Here is a 24,687-nt window from a genome sequence, read left to right as displayed (position 1 = left end):
GATTACTTTGTTTGCGAGACAGGCAGACGAGCGATGGCCATATGGCCGGGTTGAAGCGCTCAGACAGATTAGCGGTGTGCCGGTGGCTGGCTTGGCGGACTGGGTAAGAGTACACAGATCTCCTGGCAAAAAAACAGACAACTTGACGCTGACTAAGCCCGTGTGGATGAGCTCATTGGACGGGTTTTAGCTCAGGTTAAGCCTTCTACCACCTGCTCTCTTTCTCCCTCTCTGGCCTTATTCTTTCATCACTGACAGCCTCAGGGGACACTGCCTTTCATGGAGCACCTGTTATGCTCAATGGGCTTTTATTTGTCCTTGAGTGAGCAGTACACAGGTCTAAGTTATCAGAGATATGAATGAGAGGTAATCAGAGGTTTGAATGAGACATTGAACGGCTCAAGTTGAGCTTTTTTCAGTGCCTTATAGTAACTATAACTAACTAACTATATGGCTTTTTAGCCATGCTGTACAAACACAAGATGCAATATCAAAGCATGAAGTGAAATGTAATGAATCAACTTGATTTCAAAAGAAGCAGGGGCAGTGAGCTAATCTTTTGGATGAGTGTAATGTAAGAACACACAAAGTGTTCTGATCAGCCCAACAACCAGTGTTGTCGTGAACACTATGGACAGTGAAAAGGACAAATGACCACCCATGGAGACCAGATACTGTTTCGTAATAGCCATTACAAGAAGTTACAGTTGGGCTATATGTTGTATCGCTTAGTATTTTTTTAATCTAGACCCTATATTTCCATGTTGTTGTGTCTTGTGACAGGCCTATAATAAGGATGTATTAGTTTAAAGTGGTCCAGTATTGAGTGAGAGTGCTGCAGACTGACAGCCTGGGGCGATCCTGCATGTCAATGTGTATCCACGAAAAGGGCTTTTTTTGCTTATTTTTTTAATAAGCTTAGAGTTATAAAAAAGATAACAAAATATTGGATCCCACAAATATAGCTTGTGGGCAAACATAGTGCTAACAAAGTGCCATAACCCTACCAGTTATCTTTGTTATGCAATGGACAATGCACACCAATCAAGAAATCATTTTTATTATTTAATATCAAAAAGCTTGGGTTCTGTTAGAATTGATTATCAGAATAATTGTTGTTTTAAACTTAGACCAAACTCAGAGTAACCCTTGTCTGTTGGGCAGTGTTTTTCCATCCCATGTTGGAGTAAAAGCCCCAGAGAGGTGATATCATCCTCCCTTAAGAGGTTATCAGGAAGCTATGTTTATTCCCTAAGGGATAAAGACGATGGTTCAACCTCGTAAAAGAGGCACAGAGGGCACCATATTATATCACCACCGATTAAACCCTTCTTACAAAAGATTGTTGTGGAAGCTATACGTACTTGTTAAGGATTAAGAGCATACATTAGACGGGAAAACTGATCTGAATTAGCTATATACTACAGAATGCACTTAAATCCTCAAAGCAACTGTTTACTGTAGCTTGAGTACACTTGGAAACAAATCCCAAGTTCCTTCTTGCAAAACAATGAGTTTTTAAAGTCTCGTCAAGGTGTGATTAAGTCAGTGCGTTTATCATGTTGTAATGTATTGATACAAACACATCCAAATGTCTTTCTAGAAGCATTGAGGATTTGTCTTCCTTAGCCCTCAAACTTGTTAAGCATGTCTTCGGCAGGGTTGGCCTGTCAGTAGCACACAGTGGGGAATGCTTTATAGTGAGGCCTTGTCTCCATGGAGACTCATAGACAAGGTCAGGGCCATTGTTTGTTTTTATTCCTGCTTCTCAGATAGACCTAAAGTCCTACATTTAGAAGAAAAAAAGAATCTCACTTTTTTCCATGTCTGCAGATGAATTGGCTGTTATAAATGTGTTCTTTAAAACGTGATCATTTCGATTGTTGGCAGGCTTCTGAGTGCAATTCTTCGTGGGCTTTAAGTGTTAAGTAATAAAAGTCACACAAGGTATTGATGGTGGCATTTCATGGTCAGCTCCTCAGCAGGGGGAATTCTGTTGTGTGAAGATAATGGATAACTTAAGAGCCCTTTTGACAAAAAATACTTTGCCATCTATTCCTTAAAAATAAAAAGAAGAGGTTGAGTGGAAAGAGAGAATGTCAGCCATCAGGAAACTCAAACGTACCATTTGCCTCTCAGTTCCTTCGTAGAGAGTCCTTCAAAAACAATAAGTAGCATTCAACGTGCTCCAAGTAAAAGCCTACTTGATTACAGTATACCATGAATTGGCACATTTTCTGCCCATGTGGAGTACAAAGCATCTCATCTTAAGTGCTCCGTGTTGAGTTTACGCCACCTTCTACACGGGTATGTCTGTGAAAGGAAATTGCTTTCACCTTAGAGGCTGCACTGTAGTTAGCCTGATTCAGCAAGAAAGCAGCTCCGCATGGAAAACGATCTACTTTGATTGAGAAGGGTAGCTTGCTGCAGTCTATTTTTTTTTCTTTCGGTTATACATTTTTTTCAAATTCCAGGCAGCAAGGTCGAGCAGAGAACAATGCTGTGATAAATTGTAAAAGTGTAGAGTATGCCATCCTGACATTAAACACCACCAGATCTTTTTCAATCAAAGTACACCACTTTACAAAACACAGCAATTCTGATATATTTTTTAGAAAGCTTACCACCATACATGTTAATATCAATGCACAATACTGTATCAGTTCTCCAAAGCTCTATTGATTTAGAATTTGCAGTTTACAAGAAAAGATTCTTGGCAGACAGTGGCTTGGATTGCATACAAATGAGTACTACGAAATGTCACATTTTTAGTGGATTTACTTTACCCCTACAATGGCCTACATCATGATATGTATAGGTCGCCAGATTCTTGCCAATACACTGCCTGGCCTACTGCTGGCCTGATAGCGGGGGTAAGTAGATAAGTAATGTGCATCAAAAAGGTCTAAAATCTGCATAAAAACGACCCAGCTCCCTTGTTGTCTTAATGTCGCCCCACTCTTGGCTGATGGAAAATGTTCTCTCCAACACATGCCATTACCATAATAGCCTGGTAAAATATCTGGGTGAAAAAGGGCACACTTGGTCCATGCAGTGTTTTTTTTTACGAGGTGAAGTGTTGAATAGCCTCACGGCCGAACAAGGGAGAGCAAATAACTACAATAGCCATGTCCTTAATAGCAGGGAGATTTACACTCCAAACGCCAGAAACAAACCTGAACCAAAATGGCAACAGCGGAGAGACACAGAAATGGCCAAGAAGAGTTTATTTTGGGTAGCCAGAAGGTAGTACTACTTTTGCGTAAAGCTTAATAGACTGTCTGGTCCCAGAAAATGGATAGCTTTGCTGTTCTCTCGACTCCACTCTACCTCTCGCTACTCTCACTGATTCTCCTCTGATCCTAGTCCCTCCCTCGAGCCTCTTTTCAACAAGGGTAGTGTGTGTCGTGGTGTGTGTGTGTGTGGTGTGTGTGTGTGTGTGTAGTGGTGTGTGTTGGTTTTTTTGGTGATGATGTGTGTGTGTGTGTGATGTGTGTGTGTGTGTGTGGATGCATGTGTGTGTGTGTGTTGTGTGTTTGTGTGTGTGTGTGTGTGTGTGTGGTGTGTGTGTGTGTAGTGTGTGTGTGTGTGTGTGTGTGTGTGTGGGTGTGTGTGTGCTGTGTGTGTGTGTGTGTGTGTGTGTGTGTGTGTGTGATGTGTGTGTGCTGTGTGTGTGTGTGTGTGTGTGGTGTGTGGTGATGTGTGTGTGTGTGTGTGTGTGTGTGTGTGTGTGTGTGTGTGTGTGTGTGTGTGTGTGTGATGTGTGTGTGTGGTGTGTGTGTGTGTGTGTGTGTGGTGTGTGGTGTGGTGTGTGTAGTGTGTGTGTGTGTGTGTGTGTGTGTGTGTGTGTGTGTGTGTGTGTGTGTGTGTGTGTGTGTGTGTGTGTGTGTGTGTGTGTGTGTGTGTGTGTGTGAGACAGACCCCTCTCCATGCCCTGCCTGCTAATCTCGTTGAGAGGGCAGGGCGTGGCGGCTCACAACAAGCATCCTCTGAAGGAGACTAGATGTTGGAGTGGCCCTACAAGCCCTCTCTGTGAACAGCTTTTTCTTTTAAGACCAGGAGACACCAATAACTCAAAATGAGTTCATTATACATAAGAAAACCCCATTATTATACAATCTAGCTGGTATATATCAAGGAGGTTTGAATTGTTCACACCGTACTTGGTGTCTCATGAGTTATCCTGCAAAATACAGGGGGTTGATGAAAAGGAAGGAGTACTAACAGGGCTTTTACTGAAACCCCGTAAACTAATTATGTTACAGATTGCGCAGGCATAACATCCTTTCTATTTTATGGGAAAAGCCACGTTAAGAGCCCATCATTAGGCGCTGTGTTCTGTGTAACAGAATCAGGAGCACAATGTTCCCCTGCTTCCTCCATGACCACCTAATACCTACAAGCAGGAAGCACAGGCCAGCCCCGGGGCCATTAATGTGCCGTCTTCATTGGGCTCCTGGCCAGAAACACAGGTGGCGATTGTTCCATTGCAACACAGCTATTGGGGTGTAAGTTGATCCTCACAAAAAACAACAAGTGATCTCTCATAATCACTTTAAGAAACGTTTGAACTGAATGAGAGCTAAACAATAAATAGGTGTTAAAGGCCACCTATTGTGCAAAATCCACTTGTTCATGTCTTGTATACATCAACATGTGTCCCCTCTGTGTAAAGAAATGCTGAACGTTTCAGGAAAAAAGATTCTCTCACTTTTTGTCCTGATCTATTTCTATAAAAACCTGTCTGAAAATGAGCTGATCAGATTTTGGCCACTTTATGATGTCATAACGTTTTTTTGGCTTGTGTAACCATTAGCCAATCACCAACCAAGGCAACCCCCCCACCCTTATCACCTGAATCTCCTCCTAGAGCACCATTGTGTTCTTTTTAACCAGATGTCTCTCAGAGGGGCGTGGGGAGGGGCTCCTTATTTTCATTATTCTAAAGTAATAGACAGAGAATCAGCACTTTTGAAACAGGGCTGAAACAGAGGGGATTATGGGATGCTACAATGCATGATCTGTTTGCTATTTCGAGCCAAACACTTCAGAGACATGTTTGTATATATCTGAGACCTATAATATATTGATGAAAAACAGTATAATAGGGGACCTTTTAAATATGAAAAAGAATAGCTGAGTGTAGTGAGCTGGATGGATAACAGGTGCCAAATCAGGACAGAGGAAATCTGTGGCACTAGGACAGATTTGAGTGTTTACATCCCATCTCCCGTTTGCCTTAGATTTGAAGGAACCAGTGGGAGTATGACTCTAAGGGGGATTCCTGTGTAACACCCCAGTCATAACAACATGTTGTTTGTCTGGCTTGTCCATGTGACCGCCTTCCCAGAAAATAAAATGATGTCAATATTTTGCACAGTACCTATGCAGGAATTAGCAGTGGTTCCTTATTCCCAATGGTGGTAGATCAGAAAAATAGTCATTTTTTGAACAGTTGTTGTTTAGTTGTGGGTAGAGGGGTACCGTCTGCAACTTACTTTGTCCATTCAGATTCTAGTATTTATTTTGCCTGCTGATTTTTATTCTTTCTAATAACTTTAAATGGCATGGCAAACATTTGTGTAACTTCGTAATGGCTTTGACCTGCAGGTGTACCAAAATGCAAGCATTATACTTCACTCGCCCTGAAAAACTTCCTAAGCGACGGCATAAAGTGTTAATGTGTGGGTGTACTGTGTGTAGCAGCTGTCTCTGTGTGCATGGCTCTAAACAATTATGCCTCACACGTGTGTTAATATGGCTGACAAAATAATCAGTTATATAAGACTGATCAGTTAAAGCATTTATAGTTTGGGGGACATATTAGAGATGACAAAAGTGCCATTTCTGGTTGCAAACAAAGGAAGTACAATTTTACAAAAAATCCTGAATCCCGTTTCAAACATTCTAGAGGAGAGGGCTTAAGAGATATCACTTTATTGTCCCCAATTATCTTTTAGCCAAAAAAAAAAATGGAACACAGAATTAAGGTGCAGATAAGGGGTAAAACAATAAAAAAAAACATGATACAATTGTGTAAAATCTTATGCTAAAACCCAAAATACAAGCTAACATGAAGCATCATTCAAAATGTATAGAACATCCGGGTCCATCCTCCAGTTTAAGAACAGACGAGGCTCACAGCTTCAATCAAGGTAGATACATGTTTTGTAGTGACAGGAAATCATACAAAAAATGTGCCAACATATGTCAATCAAACTGTGACCCTAAAACATACGAATTGAAACAGAAACATAACAATATGGTTTCCAGTGCTTTTATACGGTTTGTTTTGCTTTTTGGGCAGACTTACTAACATCTGACATACCAAAATATACTTGCCCACTCAAAAAAACAGCAGATTAGATATAAACTGATTTATTTTAAAGGACACTTGATTTTGACACCCAAATCCCACATTGTCTGTCTATTTTTTACCCATCCAACTGCGAAGGCAAACGCGGCTACGCATCACTCATTCACCAATGGGTAATGTTTAGATGGATTTAGGAACTTCCCTCTCGATTCTATTGGCTCTAACGGTTCAAAAGAGGTGTCAATCATCAAAATCCACCGAGGGGGGCCAGACATATGGAAAATCCACCCAAATGACCCCAGGAGTGTTTTTTTGTTGCTAAATCTCTCTAAAAAGGTCAAATATCACTTGTTTTGCATCAATCTTGATACAGGGTACTTATTATATGTTATAGTTTGGATTCCTAAAGCTTTTAGTCTACTATCCCATCATTTAAGGGTGGTTTTCACTATAAGTAATGTTTTTATTTTGGACTGACACTCATTTACATTTTCTTACTATGTTCAATCTGAATTTACTTTAAAATAAAAAAAATCTATATTGATTCAGACTTTTCTACACCCAACTCACAGGTTTATCTTTGCTTTGAGGAAAAGAGATTATTAATTGACCCCTTTTAGAAGTGAAGATATAGTCATTTGTTCTGGGAAAACAGGCTTGGGGCTTAACAGGTTAAATGGTGTGTTCCATTAATATTTGTATACTGATAACTCGCCACGTTAACCTTTCATTTGTGAAGAATCCAAAGACTAAGAAAAGTCTAATAACATTAGCCAAATAGAGGTTTTTAACAACAGCAAAGCCACATTCTGTACAGTTAAACCAGGTGTAATTATTTTGGGCGTTTGCTCACTATTTCCCAAAAATATGCGATTGGATTCTTTGTTCACCGTGGATGTATGCAAGAAAAATAAAGTTTCAAACTTAAAGAAACATGGTGCAAATTACAAATTGTAACTTTTTGTGTGGAGTATTGGTTAAACACAATAATTATGAATATTCTTAATGAAACTACTAAGAGTTCTTTGGATGCTGTCATCGCTTTGATACTGTAGCTCCAAGTTAATGACGTGTGACCAGATGGAAGTTATTTACTTTCATGAAGATAAGATAAGATAAGTCTGTTGTTTTATTCGACTACAAAAATCTATTATTCACATCTTTTGCTGTCAGTCGCTTAGCAACGGTGTCTTCGCGAGTTGAAACCACCTGAAAGTGAAGCATACTTACTTCCATATACAAAGAAACTCACTTGTTTTATATGAGGGAAGCAATTATTTCTGGCTCAGATGTTTTTAGCACTGCCAAAACTGTTAAGCCTTCATTTACCTTGGCAGACTGTAACTCCAGCATTATAGGATGCTCCTCGGTCATTATTGTTTTCACATTATAATGACATGTTATAAACACCAATGCACATCTAGACGGACTAAATGTAATGAATCAAAATACAGAATCAACCAAAAAATTATTTAAATGTTCAAGTAAAGAACGCATGCTTTGATTTATAGAATTTGACATACTGTACGGAAATGAAGAACACATATATGTCTGAGTTCTCTACGTTTCCAGGTAACCTGATTTGAATCCTGAGATTTCCTTCTTTGACCTTCCTCCGCCAAAAGTGCAGCCTTAAGGCTTCCTCTTTACGCCTAAGATGTTCTTCTGGCAGGCAAAGGGCCAGCCTGTGTCTCGATGTTGACCCATAAGACCAAAGAGCTGTAACTTGATTGTGCAGTGTGTGTGTAAGTCTTTGAGTTTTTGTCTTAGCACTTAGCGATTGCCCTTAATGGGTGTTATGGCTGAACTCCAGCCTCTGAACTCAAGGCTTCCTCTGACCTTGAATAGGCAGTCTCTGGCAAGAAGCTACCGAGCTTTCCTGCCAGTTGATGTATCCTTGGATGTTTGTGGATAAATAAAAGCTTTCCTGGTAATCAGCCTTAGTACCTCCTCCAGGCAGGTTGTGCTTTTTGGATTGCTATCATTTAAAGGTGAAGTGTTAACATATATGCTATTAATACCAATAACCTTTTGGCATTAATGGCAACAGTAGGGAACCCTGCCTTCACCCTTCACATTTTCACACTAATTGCTATCCCAAGGCTTCAGTGAATTGCTTTCATCGATGACACATTTCTGCTTTGTTCCTGTTATCCTTTGTTGCCATCTGTTCCTTGGCTCTCCAGTATTTCATCTGTGCAACATGCCCTCAAAACTGAAATGACTAGGGGTAATTAGCAAGGGAGAAAAGGGAGAGGTGGCAGAAAGAAAGAAGAGCCATTTCTCGGTTGTTGATCAAGATCTCTTGTTGCATGAGAGGCTGGGAATCCAATTGTAAGTGTGTGTCTGCAGGTGCTCAAATGAGTGTCCGTTTCTGAATGACAGCGACCCCGTCTGACTGTACTAATCTGGCATTCGTTTGTCCCAGCCAGACGTCTTATGTGACCACAACATGAAGAGCAGACCTTGCTATCAAGCACCCTGTATCAGGTACACTGTGAGCCCCTGAAACAGGATATACAGTAGCATTGTTGGGGTGCAGGGAGGGCAGCTCTGAGGTTTTCTATCAGATAACCGGCCGCGATTGTGCCCTTTCGACTTTCAAAAGCTTCGGTTGCATTTTCGAAAGAGCAGCTTGAAAGGTTGCCCCGCAAAGGTCACCGCTTAGACCTGATTGCTTTCTTTTTGTGATCCTTTATTCTTCACCGTATTCTTGACTCAGCGCACAGGTGTCATTGCTAAACGACTCGGCGGTTATGCCATTGTGCAACCCAAAGATAAGGGACTGGGTGGAGCACAGAGAGCCCAGCTGTCCACACAGTTCAGCCATTTCCTGGAGCATCAGGTGGTCATTTTTTGTGGGAATACAACTATTTGTTTTTAAAGGATTTTATTTGGTACACCCTCTTCCTGATCCCCTGATTGCATATTTTTCCTTTTATATCAGCTTGTCAATCGAAGGTATCTTTAATTTATTCTAGGATTACAATAGTATAGCCTTGCTGGAGCCTTAATGATGATCCCACTATTTCACTGAATCACACAAAGCAGTTGAAACTGAATTGGAAACAACAATGTCACATGGAGATGTTGGGGAAAACAAGATGCACGGACATGCATTTCAGATACAACACACTGATAAATGTCCCGAAGATAAAAGCCTCTTTGTCTCTTAATCTCTCCAAGACATGCTTCTTGGACCCTATTGGCTACATGATGTCACCTAATCACCTCTGACACCAAAGCAATAAAGACAAGTACAAATGTAAGCAATAAAATGTGATGTGTATACAGGTGGTATCGCTTTGATTCAGGCACGTCAGGCCTCTTTGTTTTTTCTTATTTTGATCGGGATATAATTGTAGCAGTCATATTTATCTGAATATATATCTTGTTAATTACAATTAAAATGTTGAGCAAGATATTTCTTTAGTTTCAATCCAGAGATCAGATAGATTCGTGATTGTGATGATAATACCAGTCAGGGAACGATTCATTCAGCTTCTAATCAAACTGTGCGAGCTATGACAGTATAAGTGATGGCCAGTGAATTGTAGGCCTTTTATATAATTGAAATTTCCAATTGCCCTTTTGTATTTTTATTAGTGATCCGAGCCATCTTTTAGGTGTAGTGAAACCAGTGCCTATAAAGCCGTTGATGTCTACACGACTTCTGACTTTTGTTGGTCAGCTTGGCAGCAGTTGCCACTTGGCACACAACAGTGGAGCAAGTCAGGGAGAACCAACCCGGGCCGGCTGGCTTGTGAAACCGTACCACATCCAGGCTTTGAATTATGGATCTGTGTTGGGAGCTAGCAGCGCTATAATCAGCAGGATGGCCAACCAAGTCAACCCTGCTGCTTTAACGACCTGAACAGCAGGGCCTGTGGATTAGAAAAGCCATCAGCCAAGAAAAGGCGCAGGGCGAGGGTGCTCCATCGCACCCCGCTGCTTTTTATGGCATTAAGATCGCCTCATCATGCTAATTGGTTTCATGTCGCTGCATAAGCAAGCTGTTGTTTTGACTTTGGCTGATCCTTGGGAGGATATGAATATTTTAGGAGCCCTCCTTTTTTTCATAGCCACGGTGTGTAAATTCACGCTGCGACCATTTGTTTTGGCAGCCCCCGGGGTCATGTTAAATTGACTCCAGCCCTGCAGCCAAATGAAAAGTGGCTGAGGATTGTGACGTCCATTGTGAATAGGGGACATCGTGATTAAAAGTGATACAAATTGACATCACGTTTACAGAGGCTGTCAACCAGGAAATTACTTTCCATTTTGCCCCATGTGGTTCTAAGGTCCCTCTGGCCGGCTTGTATCGAAAACTGACGTCTCCTTTAGTGCCGACCATGAATTAGTCAGTGGTCAGCCAAAGAGGGCTGATTGGTCTCATTAGAAAGGGCAACCATACTAAACCCAATTTAGACCCGAACGGAAAATCTGACCTTCTATTAACTGGACCGTAGATGAGAGATACTTATGTCTTTACTAATATGCTAATCTTTCCTATATACCCTCTAATATTCTGATCTTTCCATGGTCCAGGTTAACAAGCTGAACCAGTGAACCTGTCTCTGCCTTCTTGATAGAAGCAGAGTTATTGTAGCTAAAGGTCAGGACAGAATTAAACACCACCAGGGCCATTTGGAAAATCACACTGAAGACTCTACGTACACTGTTTCTACCTTGTATCGTAGTTTTAAAAGTGTTCAACAAAATCATAATCTCGACTGGATTCCACCATTGGAAGGTTACACGATTAACAGTAGAAGGAACATATAAGAGGATTAGAATTAGAGAGACATATACAATAGATAGCTGATAAATGGGCTGCCATAGTCTTCCAATTAAAGTCACAGCCAAATGTTCTGGTAATGAATTATTATTGCCATAGCTACAGCTTGCCCACTATTTTGTTCATTAACAGCGACACAAGAACATTTCTATCAGTCTTATCAGGTTCTCTGTGTGTTTGCTGTATTGTGCCATTTGTGTTTATAGAGTGGTTGCTGTGCAGCTGTGCACTCACTCAGAGTTGGATTCATGATTCAGGTTCCACAAACAAGAGGGAGAATCGCTCAGCTTTTCTACGGCTGACTCTGCAGATTCTGACAGCCTGATGAGGACTTGCTGATTTTTGCCACGGGACATTGTTAGCCAGTCCATGTGGAAATACATTATACAAATAATTGGTCTCGTTTTATAGGTTTCCCTTGTTTTGTCTGACTGACAGTTCACACCCAAAAGATATCCATTTTGTTGTCAGAAAACAAAGAAATGTAGTAAATAGTCCCAACTAAGAAGCTAGAATCAGTGAAATATGCGTTTTTTTGCTTCGTAAAAAAAACGAAAAGACTAATCAACTGGCAAAATTGTTAACCTGTCGATGGATTAATCGAATAATCGTTGCAGCTATAAAACGTACTGTTGCACTCTGAATCTTCTCTCAACATTGCTTAACCATCAACCTTTTTGTCAGTGTACACACATGCTGCAAACTTAGAGAGTCGCCATTGCCTGTATTTTTTTGACTGACCAGCACTTGTGGTCAGTCATGCCTCTTGTCAACCTGGTTGCACAGACTTGCTTGTAGTATAAAATTCTGCTTTCTGAGTTGCTATGTGTCTATGAGTACAGTACATGTTTCTATGCAACTGTGTGATAAAGAGTGTGGGAGATTTACTGGTTTCTATGAGACGTCCATGTTTCCAAATACTCCTTAACCTGTTCTGTACACTAGACGTCAACCCTCAGGACTGACCCGTACTTCACCCCAGGCTCTTTGTTTCTTAGAAGCCTCTGAACTCAGAGGACAGTCAACTGTGAAGGGTGCCAATGTTGGCAAAGTTTAATCCAGGGAGGTTACCTGTAGTCCATTACTGGCATCAAAATCCAGCATCAATGCCCAGACATCCAGTCCTATGTTGCCACACAGTGTACTCTCATCAGAGCCAGCATCTTACAGTCTTACCAGAAGACTTATTAGTGCTATAGAAACTGCCGCGCACCAGCTGCTGCATGTGGATGTTGAGTGGAGCTCTGGAAGGTACTGTAACTCAAGAAACACGGGCGACAGATGGGACTAGCGGTGTTATCAACACCCTCGCCTTTAATGATATTCCCAAGTGCTTTCACAAAGACACAACTGTGCATGGATGAGCACACTATTTGATACCTAATATACATGCAATAATGTAAGAGCATTGTCGCATGCTTATCGGCTTTCTCAAGAAACACCTTTACACACACACACACACACACACTCACCAGGCGTATAGTAACAGGCTGAACTATATTATGTTATTACAGTAGATACATTAATGAACAAAACGTTACTTAATGACAGCCTTGGTGCAGCAGTTCAGTTTATGTGTCATGGTAAATAGGTATTGTATGAGCCATTATTTCGTTGCTATTGCTCAGTTTGCCAAAAAAAAACACATAAATAACACTTGAAATGCAAAATTGTGTCTCCATCAAAATCGAAACATATTTAAAGACATCACGTACAGTTGGAGGCGATGGAAAATATGTGTACAAGACCTTCTACTGTTTGCTAAATGATGGTTGTTATTCGCTTATGACAATTAATAGTAATATTATCTGCGATTAAGGAGATGAGATGATTGCTATTGCTCCTGCTGATTATAAGATGCTATATTCCTGCTTTATTTATTGTGTGTTGGGTCAAAATGTATTTATAAATTGTATATACCTTTAAAACCAGAATTCAATTTAACAGCCTATACCAAAGGCAGCCTAAGCTCTCTTCCCCTAAGTCCTTTATGTTCTGCATGTCTGTACCATGACACGTCTCACAGCGGGCTCCTGCTACACATGCTAGCCCTCAACTGCTGTAATGTCCCATTTTGGTTATAGACAATGGCTAATTAGACCACACAACACTGTCTTCTAATAACAAAAGCTTCACATGGTGCTCTGGAGGGGACGACAATAGGACTTCAGCCTGAAGACAACCCTCATCCTAATAGAGACAGATATGAATCCACTTCAGGGTGAACATCCTTGTATTGCTGCATGTCCCTTTTTCATGCAATTAAAAAGATTCTGAAGTCATCAGATCGGCCGAGACTAAGAAGTACTCCTTTGTTCTTTCCTGTGAAATGTGATCACAACTTCCACGTCATTGCATCTGGACGGTGTGCAAAGAAGAGTGAGGGGAGAAAAGAGAGTATCATCAAATGCTGCACAAGCATAAGCTCTTCTTGGAAAAGCAGCATGAAAAGGCATATTTCCTTCTCAGTAAATGAATGAACTAAAAAAGACAACCACGTCATAGTGTTGCTTCAGCTCTCTTCCACCCGTCCGTCTTTCGTCTCCTCTTGAATTTCAATTGAGGGGCTTCAAAGTGAGCGGCTCAGTGGTTGAGGGGGTCATCAAACAAGCTGGGTGATTCAGCATTACAGGCCTCAGAGGGCTCTCCAGGCCCACTGATGAACGGTTCTTATCGGCTGATATACCTGGCAAACTCCCCTTCTCGTATCTGAAAAGGTTCTCTGCGTTCTTGTCTTTATTATTATTATTGACTTTCCCGCCAATTGCATAGCAGGAGTTAGAAACCAACCACTCAGTGAAGAGAATCATTTTCCTTTAGCTGTTGACAACCTGTCAAGCCAATTGCACCCACTCAATGATTTGTCAACAGCAGTAGAATATCGCGCTGTGCCTTTCCCGACTTGAAATGTTCTTCGGGACAGCTGGGATTTACAGATGATTGTCGGTAAGGAAGAGGCTTTTGTCAAACAGCACAATCGAAACAATGAGACATCTCAATCTGTTTGTGAACACATGTACTGCTCAAACTGTCCCATGCACAAAACCAACATATTTGTTGTAATTGCAGCTGATCACTCTCCTTTAGATGCTACTGTATGAAGGCTCTTGTCCTTGAGTCATTGTGTTCTAACCAGCATTCAGTATGGCAGATGGCTCGAGTGGATGCCCATTTGCTTACATTCAGACGTACATGCTATGAAGTGTCCCGGATCTGAACGGAGGCTGTTTTTGACAGCCTGTCATACTTTGGCACAAACAGCTTCTATTGACATTTCCATTTATTTTAATGACATCTCTTACAATTATTTGTGATATCATGTTGGAAAAAGAAATACTGACTATAAAGAAGAGTGCATTGAAGTTAATTTGATAGTTTGTATATTTCAAGTTCAGAACAATACCCGCTTTTATATGATTAATTACATACTGTATAGTTTAAAATAAATTCAAATGGACACTTTAGGGACATGACGGGGTACTCATGATCTGATCGAGCTGTGCGGTTACATCAAATCGAAAAAAAGAGTTGGAAACCACTAATAAAAACATCTTGAGACTTATAGCAGACTCTAATAATTAGCTGATCAGATAATTATTACAGTCTGATGTCTTTACACTTTCTTGATACAGGAAGGAAACAGCATCTGCAACCAATAGGGAGCCATCTGCATTTTGTGTGAGCTCGTCCCAACAGCTGATGCTCCAGCTGTGCAATGTACCTGTTGATTTATTAATTATTCTACAGCTATCATCATAACGCACATTATAATCCAAACAAACAGTAAAAGATAATGGTAGCTCCCAGGGAAACTGTAATTGTCTGATCTGTGAGACAGGGACTTTATTTGGGAAAGGATGTTCAGTGGTGCTCAAACTGTCAGACTTTCAGTCATTTACTTTTCCAGGATGAAACTCAAGTCACTGAATTAAGGGGACATTTGCTCATTAGCTCAATTTACCATTGTGATCGACAAGAGACATATCATCAAGTTAATTGGCTGCTCAGACGTCAACATGTTCTTGAAGATGTAACACCTTAACATCTCCTCATACCATGTGCCTCTTTTTTTCTCTTTCCTGTCTTTTCCTGCTCTTCATCATTAGATGGTGGTTCTGATGGACCCCATGGAGGACCCGGACGACATCCTGCGTGCCAACCGCTCCAGGGAGAAAACCTACATGTTTGATGTGGCGTTCGACTACTCAGCCTGTCAGGTCGGTCAAAAGCACATTTTTCAAATAGAAAAATACACATTTTAGTGTTCTGGCTTGCTATAAACCGTAAATAAAATCTAAACATATGCCGCACATTATTTGAGTCCCTACAAATATTTTTCTCCATCTTGTGCAGGATGAGGTGTACCGAGCTACCACCAAAGGGCTGATTGAGGGCCTCATTTCAGGCTACAATGCCACCGTGTTTGCCTACGGACCCACAGGTTTGTGAGTGTGTGTTTGTGTGTGTTGCTCTAACCCACAGAGTTAACTGAGTACTCTGTCTGAACAGAAGTGTATCATCTACCAATTACATGTGTTAGCTATTGATGCAGAAACTCTGGTCAACAGTAGAAGGGTGAGTCACTGAAAACACCTAGCTTTAAGCATTTCGCTTTTTTGGTGTGTTTTGGTTCAGAATCACATATTTATTATTTAGTTACCGATAAGCAGAGATGGCAAAAGTACACACATCCTTTACTCAAGTAGAAGTACAGATACTCGTGTTTAAAAATACTCTGGTAGAAGTACTAAACTTCTTTACTCAAGTAAAAGTAAAGAAGTATTGGCTTCGGAATGAAAGTACCCATAACTACCAACTGTTTTATAGAGTAACTGACCTCCCTTTATATTAATAGAACAATAATGTCATTGTTAGCTAATGAATGTTTCCATGCTGAACAACAGCAACATGACAACGTTTTCATTGGTCCCTCTTGTTTAGAGAAGACCAGGAAATGATGGATACACGGATCGTGTTCAAATCAATAGGGACGCAATGACTCTAAATAATAATGATCACGCCACCAAACACACATTCAAACTAAAGGAACCAGCCTGTTTTGAAAATGTAAGAAGTATAAAGTACAGGTATTTGTGTTAAAAATGTAAGAAGTAAAAGTAAAAAGTCGTCAGAAAAGTAAGTAGTGGAGTAAAGTACTGACACCAGAAAAATCTACTTAAGTACAGTAACGAAGTATTTGTACTCCACTACTTCCCACCTCTGCCGATAAGTATGACATTTTCAAAATTGCATTAACTCCCTGTGTTTTTTACTTTTAACCACTAGATTGACCCATTATCACCTTGTTAATATTCTTATTTAAACGTTTTCCGTTTCTGTTTCCAGGTTGTGGGAAGACATACACCATGTTGGGGACGGACAAGGAGCCGGGCATCTACGTCCGAACGTTAAACGACCTGTTCCGTGCCATTGAGGAGACAAGTGACGACATGCTGTACAGCGTCTCCATGTCCTATCTCGAGGTACAGATTCCATCTTCCACAACTTATTCTCAACACGAAAATACTCATCCAGTTAAAGCAGTAGTGATGCAAAATAGATCCTCATTACCCTGAATCAGGGCTCCAAAGGTTACAGCCATTAACTTGATTGCTCACTAAGAGTTTAAAGATTCACATCTGAATAGTTTTTATCTCCGTTTCTGTCAGCGACACAATTAGAACTTCTTCTTTGTCCGTCATCTGTTCACACTGATAAGATCTGAGGTTGTTAGCTAATGCCAATTGCAGCCAGGTGTCCATTACTTTTGCCTGGCATTCATTTCACATCTGAAATGACCCGAGCTAGCATCCACAGCGCTGACGAGAAGCCCAGACACGGATAAAAAGACTTTTCAGAACGTGGTAAATCCACACTAGTATATGTGTGCTGTTATACGCATGTGTTTCTTTTATATCTTGTCTTGCTGCCTTTTTTATTTCTATTATAAACTACTTTGAATTGTCTTCTAAATTGCTTTTGAAAGGCGCTATACCAAGGCAAGGCAAGGCAAGTTTATTTATATAGCACCTTTCAACACAAGGCAATTCAAAGTGCTTTACAAAAAACTAAAGACATTAAGAAAATGGCATTTAAAATCAGTCATTAAAAAGAAAAGATAATAAAATAAACATTAAAAGAAAAAGTACATGGATAAAAGTTACAGTGCAGTCTAAGATATGAATAGTTCAATTAAAAGCAGCGACAAAAAGAAAAGTCTTCAGCCTGGATTTAAAAGTAGTCAGAGTTGCAGCGGACCTGCAGGTTTCTGGGAGTTTGTTCCAGATATTTGGAGCATAATAACTGAACGCTGCTTTACCATGTTTAGTTCTGACTCTGGGGACAGAAAGCTGACCAGTCCCTGAAGACCTGAGAGATCTGGATGGTTCATCATTTAGCAGGAGGTCAGAAATGTATTTTGGGCCTAAACCATTCAGTGCTTTATAAACCAGCAGCAGTATTTTGAAATCTATTCTTTGACACACAGGAAGCCAGTGTAAAGACTTCAGAACAGGAGTGATGTGATCCACTTTCTTAGTGTTAGTGAGGACTCGAGCAGCAGCGTTCTGAATTAGCTGCAGCTTCCTAATAGATTTTTTAGTGAGACCTGTGAAGACACCATTGCAGTAGTCGAGTCTACTGAAGATAAAAGCATGGACAAGTTTTTCCAAATCCTGCTGTGACATTAGTCTTTTAATCCTAGATATGTTCTTTAGGTGATAGTAGGCTGATTTAGTAACTGTTTTAATGTGACTGTTGAAACTCAGGTCAGAGTCCATGACTACACCTAGATTTCTGGCTTTATCTGTTGTTTTGAACATTGCACACTGAAGCTCAGCGCTAACTTTTATACGTTCTGCCTTGGCTCCAAAAACCATTACCTCAGTTAATTTGCCTTGCCTCCTGTTGCCTTGTCAAAAACAATTAAGGCTATTTTGTGTTTACCTTCTTTCTTCTTCTAAAGGCAAAAGATCACAGGCTTAAAACATCAGTGCCACTTCAATGAATCAAACATTTTGTACATTTGTATTCTGAGCAGATATAACAGTAGCGTTGCTTTTCTCTCTTTTATATTCTTAGAATACAAACAGACTATTGAGTGGTGGTTTTCTCTCATATGTGCTGTGGACTATGGTCTATAGTGTTTACATTGTGTTTTATTGCACCTTTTTTCACAGAAAAATATACAAGACAAATTGAGGCAAAGCATTGAATCACTTACACTTTTTGTCAGACCTTTTCGATGAAGTTGAGCATAGTTGCATGAATTTATATTGCAGACATTAGAGGGGGCAGCAATAATGACCCTAATAGACCATTACTCAAAATGAGTGAAGAGGTTTATTTTTAATTCTCATTATCTTTTATTTCATCACAGTGAGTAACAGTGCTGTAGGTGTAGAGGTGATTGTGTTGGGGTGAGGAGTGATCTGTGGTCCTGGTGGCTTAGTGATTATCTGCCTTTGTCACTGCATGATGCTGCCACTGATAGGCACTGATGATGGCGGTTTCTCTGCGTGCCTGCTGGCTGCGGTTCCAAACCTCATTACTGAGAAGCAGGTACAGCTCAGACTGAGTGTTTGATGACAAAGCCCTTAATAGCACTGGATACAATGGAGCTGGTTCATCTGACTGATAGCAGTAACCGAGCCTCTTTGGTGTGGCTTATAGTGTTTCCACTAAAAGAGGTAACTTTTGGCTTTTCTTGACTTTATTGGTCAATTTGAAGTTTGTATAATCATACTTATCTATTTTCAGCTTTTACTTTGTAGGTAGCAGAGTTGTTTTTATAATACAGGCAATATGATATTGTGTTAACACTGGATTTTTCCTTAATCAGAATCTAGTTTTGCTCCCAAAGTCATTTTGAAAGGGATGGCAGCATGAATATAGAGAAGAATGACTCAGATTTGTTCAAAGGTATTCTGTCAGGAAAGCAAATGAGAAAGCAAGAGGAACAAAGACAGATAGAAAGATAAATATACCCTTGTACAAAATGAAAAATTAGCCTTTATCTGAAAATGAAAATGTTTTTTTTTTGCTGGGTACCGATTTTGCCTGCTGGGTAGAGGATTAGCTTCAGACATGGACATTTCGTTTTGTGTTTTCATGGCCAAACAGTGTCATTATATTTAATGATTGACATCGTGTTTGAAGCTCTGCTCTTTAGTAGCTGCCAGAGTAAAATGTTCCCATTAAAATGACAACCATAGAACCTGAATGAGCTGACCTGTATTGAACTCTCCGGGATCAATCCTGACACAAGTGTATGTGTGTGACGTGTGTGTTTACTGTTTCCAGGGAGCAATCTGTTGCCACCGCTGCCTCGCCACAAAGAGGTTAAACGCCATTTTACAGCCTGACTGAGCGAAATGCGCACATCAGCTCCCTTTCTTCTTCAAATCACTCGCTCTTTCACACGTGCAATCTCTAAAACACAGAAACACATTCTTTACCTTTCACATGCACACATTGCTCCCTCTTCTTTCTCTTTTATGTTTCTTTTTATTTCCCACGTCTTCTCACACCAGGAACCTCAATGGAAGAAGAAGCCTTTTAGCTACTGTATGCTGGCGTCACGGACGTCATTGGGGTTGTTTTACAAACAAATAATTAATGACATTCTCACTGTACTTTGTTGTAGTGCTGATAACGCATGTTACCATGATAAACTCTGACATTGAACATTACCTGCTTAACATCTAAATGTCAGTGTTCTCTTTCTTAACATGTGAGAATGCTGACATTCGACATTAGCCCAAAGCACCATCAGCAGTGTTGGAAGAAGTACAAAAAACTACAGTCTTAATTTACTCCATTACAAGTAAAAGTCCTGATTTCAAAATGTTACTTAAGTAAAAGTACAAAAGTATTAGGATTAAAATATTACGGAGCCCTGGAGGGTTCATAGAGAGAAAAATAAATAAAACGTGGCCACGTTTTACTTTCTCGTGCGCACGCTTTAGTAACTCGTGCGCACGCTTTAGTAACTTGTGCGCACGAGTTACTAAAGCGTGCGCACGAGAAAGTAAAACGTGCGCACGAGTTAATAAAGCGTGGCCTCGTTTTGTGTGTGTGTGTGCGTGTGCTGTTCGTGGTAATTTGAAAACAAATGCCGGTGGTGTCGGATACACACACACACACACACACACATCATGCCAGGACATCTCCTTCATAAAGCGAGGGGGAATACTCAGTTCGATGTGTGTATAGGTGTGTGTGGTTAAACGTAGCAGCCTCGATCTCTATTCAGCGGTTCTAGTGAAGGGAAACGCAGTGAAGTAAACAGTAAAAGGCACAGCTCTTTGCAGCTGGTGCTGCTCTTCTCAGATTCTGCTGAGTTACACGTTACTGCCTCCAGTGCCCTGTACGACGAAGCCAGTTCAACAGACCCTGGACCTGGATATGTTCGATTTACCCGGCTTAACTGACCCTAACAAACGCGATGTCGATAAGCGGTCCTACGAAGCTGGTTATCAACTCAGTAAATCAACCAGGGTTTCTCTGTCCGGCTGAGAGCGCGCTCACGTGAAAGGGACGGGGTTAGCAACATTTGACCAATCACAAACATGGAGACGCGTGCTGACAGCGCAGCGTCATACTTCATGAATGAATAGTGTAAATAGCAAATCCTGCTTCGTAGTACAGGCCACTGGTGCCGCTGAGATTTCATAAAGTGAAGGAGGTTTTCCTTCTATAAAACAGCTGTGCGGAGCAGATACTGTGAGTCACAGACAGGAATCCCTCAATTTAAATAAAACGAGGCCACGCTTTATTAACTCGTGCGCACACTTTATTAACTCGTGCGCACGCTTTAGTAACTCGTGCGCACGAGTTACTAAAGCGTGCGCACGAGAAAGTAAAACGTGGCCACGTTTTATTTATTTTTCTCTCTATGAACCCTCCAGGGCTCCGTAAAATATACTTCAAGTACGAAATGTAAAAAAATACTCTGCACAATGGCCCATTTCATAATAACATAAAGTATAGCATTATTATAAGCTGTGCATACTTTTTTTTCACAGTATTATATTATTGTGGTTAATTTATCCTGTTTTTATTCATGTAAGAGTAGTTATTTAGATATGTGAAAGGCTGTGTAGATTAGTACAGTATCATGTGTTTTTCATATGTAGAAAGTAACTATGAGTGTTAAATAAATGTAGAGGAGTAAAAAGTAAAATATTGGCTTTCAAAGTGTTATAGAGTAGAAGTTTAAAGTATTATTACATGGAAATACTTAAGTAAAGTACAAATATGTCAAAAAAAGTACAACTATTGAGTAAATGTACTTAGTTACTTTTCACCACCGACCTATCCACCTGGCTGTGTAGGTAACAGCTCCCCCTTTCAGAGTTTTTGGCTGAAGTCAGTTTGACAAATAAAACCTGTCCTCACAGCTCCGACCTCACAGGTTTGATGTCCAGTGCCCTTTTCCAGGATGTCACTTCCTGCACATGGCTTTTATGTAGTTTGAGGGGCTTTTGCAGCACCATCAAAGTCATTTCAAAATTGCTTTTTGAGAAATAAAAGCACTGAAGACGACTAATGAAAGCCTGCCACCCAAATTGGTGTGGTTTCAAAATGACAAGTTGCTGAACATATAGCACTTGAAGATTTTGTACCAGGCTTGAAAGCCTGAATGGAGCATTTTCAGAGGACATCAAGCACCTCCAGTTGATGTTTAACTGTAACTCTAAGGAACATAACTTAATGCGCTTTACTTAGTTTATTTTGATGGTGCATTCAGCTGTGAATTTATTATTTCTATCCATGTCTTTTTAGATCTACAACGAGATGATCCGTGACCTGCTGAACCCCTCCTCGGGCTTCCTGGACCTGAGAGAAGACTCTAAAGGAGTGATTCAGGTGGCTGGCATCACAGAGGTGTCTACCATCAATGCACAAGAGGTTAGACAAGCCACCTTACCCTGCATGTTCTCATGTATTTCAATGAAGACATTCTGATTACAACAAGTCTGCCTTTGTGTTTTCAGATCATGGAATTACTGATGAGGGGCAACAAGCAGCGTACCCAAGAGCCGACCGCCGCCAACCAGACGTCGTCCCGCTCCCACGCTGTGCTGCAGGTGGCCGTGAAGCAGCAGAGCCGGTGTCGAGACATCCTGCAGGAAGTCCGCTTTGCACGCCTCTTCATGATCGACCTCGCCGGATCTGAACGAGCGGCACAGGTGTGTGTTTACATCCCCAGTCAGGAGGAGAGTAATTGGCGGAAATTTCGTTTTACAGGTGTTTTGTTTGCAGATTTCTACGTGGTTGCAAACACTTCTGTCAACCATTCTGCCAAACTGAAGTTCAAAGACTGTGTTTGTACAGCTCTTTTAAGCCTGTATGGACACATTATACATGTACAACCTGAAAACTACAAGGCTCTGCTTTGTGAGAGTCTGCTCACTGGGGATGCTTGGCAGCCTATCTTTACAACAGACCAGAGGACTGAGGTTCCCATAAACCTCAGGACACTTTAATGAAAGCCCCTTTATATCTGCCATTACGGCCCGCTATGCACTTAATTAAACTCCAACCTTTTGGCAAATGGGTTGACGTTAAAGTGCAACACAATGCTTTGCAGTTTCACCAAAGCAAAGTAAAAGCTGTGGAGTGGAAAGTATGTGTATTTCCACTTTATACTCCACTTTTTGACAACTTTAAATACTACTCACTTTTCAAATTCAGATTTAACATACAAACAATAACATTAACATCTCGCCAAGCTTCAACAATGAAATATAACTTGCACATACATGAATCACCAACAATAAACTAATATATAGTATAGCATTAAATCCCAGGAAACATTTGCTGCATTGGGTACTTTTCAGTTCTCATAACAGCTACTTTCTTATACTGAGGAAAATCTTGATTTACCCAAACATTTTTGTTTATTCCTTTAACCAGGTCGACTGTAACCATCATGATGTCATTTTCCCTTTCTCTCTGTGATCATTGAAGGAAGGTTTCTTTCCCGAAACATGGATATTTTTTGCATTATTACTTCTTTGATTTTTTTTTGCAAGTGACAGGCAAAGTAAAAAAAATGACATGCAGTATCTACATGCCCTTTTACAAAGTAGGACAAAAAAAAGAATTGACGACTGAAGTTGGTAAGGACTTTCATGATTACCAAATAAATCACAGCCAGTTCCGTGCTGTTGGCTGCTCGGTAGAGAAATGTGTCTCTGGTGTCTCACAGGTGCAGTCGATACTTCTGTAGAGAAGAGCAGGACTGTGTGTCAGACAGGGAAAATAACTACCTGTGAGCCCATTCCTTTTCTGCACTACATATTTTGCACTGACCTTCTCTTTTCAAGCACTCTAGTGAGGATGTTAAAAAGTATTTGTTCAGTTTGTTGCTGGAAGTTTTTTTGAGTTGACTCTGCTTTTGTTGGCAGATGAGTGGCTTGTTATTTATGCCATGTTAACACTGCCACCTCACCGCACATCATGAGAACAACATGCAAACGAACAGAGAGGGAGAGCACTTACTTAACATGGAGACCTTTTGAGAGGCCTTGCTATTGATGAACAGCACATGTGGTGGCCTCCATTAAGAATCGAGCTGAACAAGAGTTTTGTCACTTGAAGCAGCTTTGAACATTGTATGTGCTCCTAAAGAAGAAGAGTGAAAGTTAGGGAGGTAATGCCATCTCCTGGGCAAGGATGGAAAATTGAAAGAAATCCAAGAGCCGTATTTAGAGTAGGATGCCTTGGAGGTAAAGTCCTTAAAGCCCCTGAAAATAATTAAATGATGCTCTGCTATGTTGAATATGTGTGACTCGTGTTAAAGAAAACACTGATTGGTATTATTTTTTTGGGTGTAAAATCAATGAGAAGGGGACAAATAAAAAAACTCAAACATAAATGACTGTGTTCATGTTGGATCCCATTGCCTATGGTAACAAGTTGATAAATAAGTTATTTTGGTCATTAAGCTGCTGACATTAAAGTTACTGGTTGCCATTTAGCTTCAACCTGTGTTTCATGTTTTACCCCTCCCTGTATGTCCCTTCATTTCGTTTACTCTAACAATAAGACCATGGAATGCACAAAAAATACGAATGTATATGTTTTCTCACACACATCTGTCTATCTATCAGACTCAGAATAGGGGTCAGCGATTGAAAGAGGGGGCCCACATCAACCGCTCTCTCCTCGCTTTGGGCAACTGCATCAACGCCCTGAGCGAAAAAAATGGGGGCAAGTACGTCAACTACCGAGACAGCAAGTTGACTCGATTACTGAAGGTACAGCAATATCATTTATAGGGAACAAACTGTAGAAAATACCCTCACTGTATGTGTTCATTCAGAAGTTATTTATTTATTATTAATTCTTCTGATGGCTTTGATTGACAGGACTCGCTGGGCGGGAACAGCCGGACGGTCATGATCGCCCACATTAGCCCCGCCTCCGTGGCTTTTGAGGAGTCTCGTAACACGCTGGCGTACGCTGACCGTGCCAAAAGCATACGCACACGGGTGAGAACTCACATTTGATCTTTACGCCTTATCTCTCTCTACTACTCGTAAAATTAGAAAAGACTGGATTTCTT

At 40.6% G+C, this 24,687-nt stretch overlaps 1 protein-coding gene across 1 annotated transcript in view; it reads left to right on the top strand.

Moving 5' to 3' along the window:
- The window catches only part of kif19 (kinesin family member 19), a 36,229-nt gene that overhangs the window by 5,735 nt on the left and 5,807 nt on the right, over positions 1 to 24,687 (top strand). Inside the window, exons 3-9 of the mRNA XM_034214015.1 lie at positions 15,221 to 15,331; positions 15,468 to 15,555; positions 16,461 to 16,597; positions 21,900 to 22,025; positions 22,112 to 22,306; positions 24,233 to 24,379; positions 24,491 to 24,613. Of these exons, the coding sequence (XP_034069906.1) occupies positions 15,221 to 15,331; positions 15,468 to 15,555; positions 16,461 to 16,597; positions 21,900 to 22,025; positions 22,112 to 22,306; positions 24,233 to 24,379; positions 24,491 to 24,613 (927 nt within the window). The remainder of the gene's footprint in view (positions 1 to 15,220; positions 15,332 to 15,467; positions 15,556 to 16,460; positions 16,598 to 21,899; positions 22,026 to 22,111; positions 22,307 to 24,232; positions 24,380 to 24,490; positions 24,614 to 24,687) is intronic.

This window comes from Gymnodraco acuticeps, unplaced genomic scaffold, assembly GCF_902827175.1.
Source record: "Gymnodraco acuticeps unplaced genomic scaffold, fGymAcu1.1, whole genome shotgun sequence".
Classification (NCBI taxonomy): Eukaryota; Metazoa; Chordata; class Actinopteri; order Perciformes; family Bathydraconidae; genus Gymnodraco; species Gymnodraco acuticeps.
The sequence above is the reverse complement of the archived record's forward strand: the minus strand, read 5'-3'. Positions and strand labels throughout refer to the sequence as shown.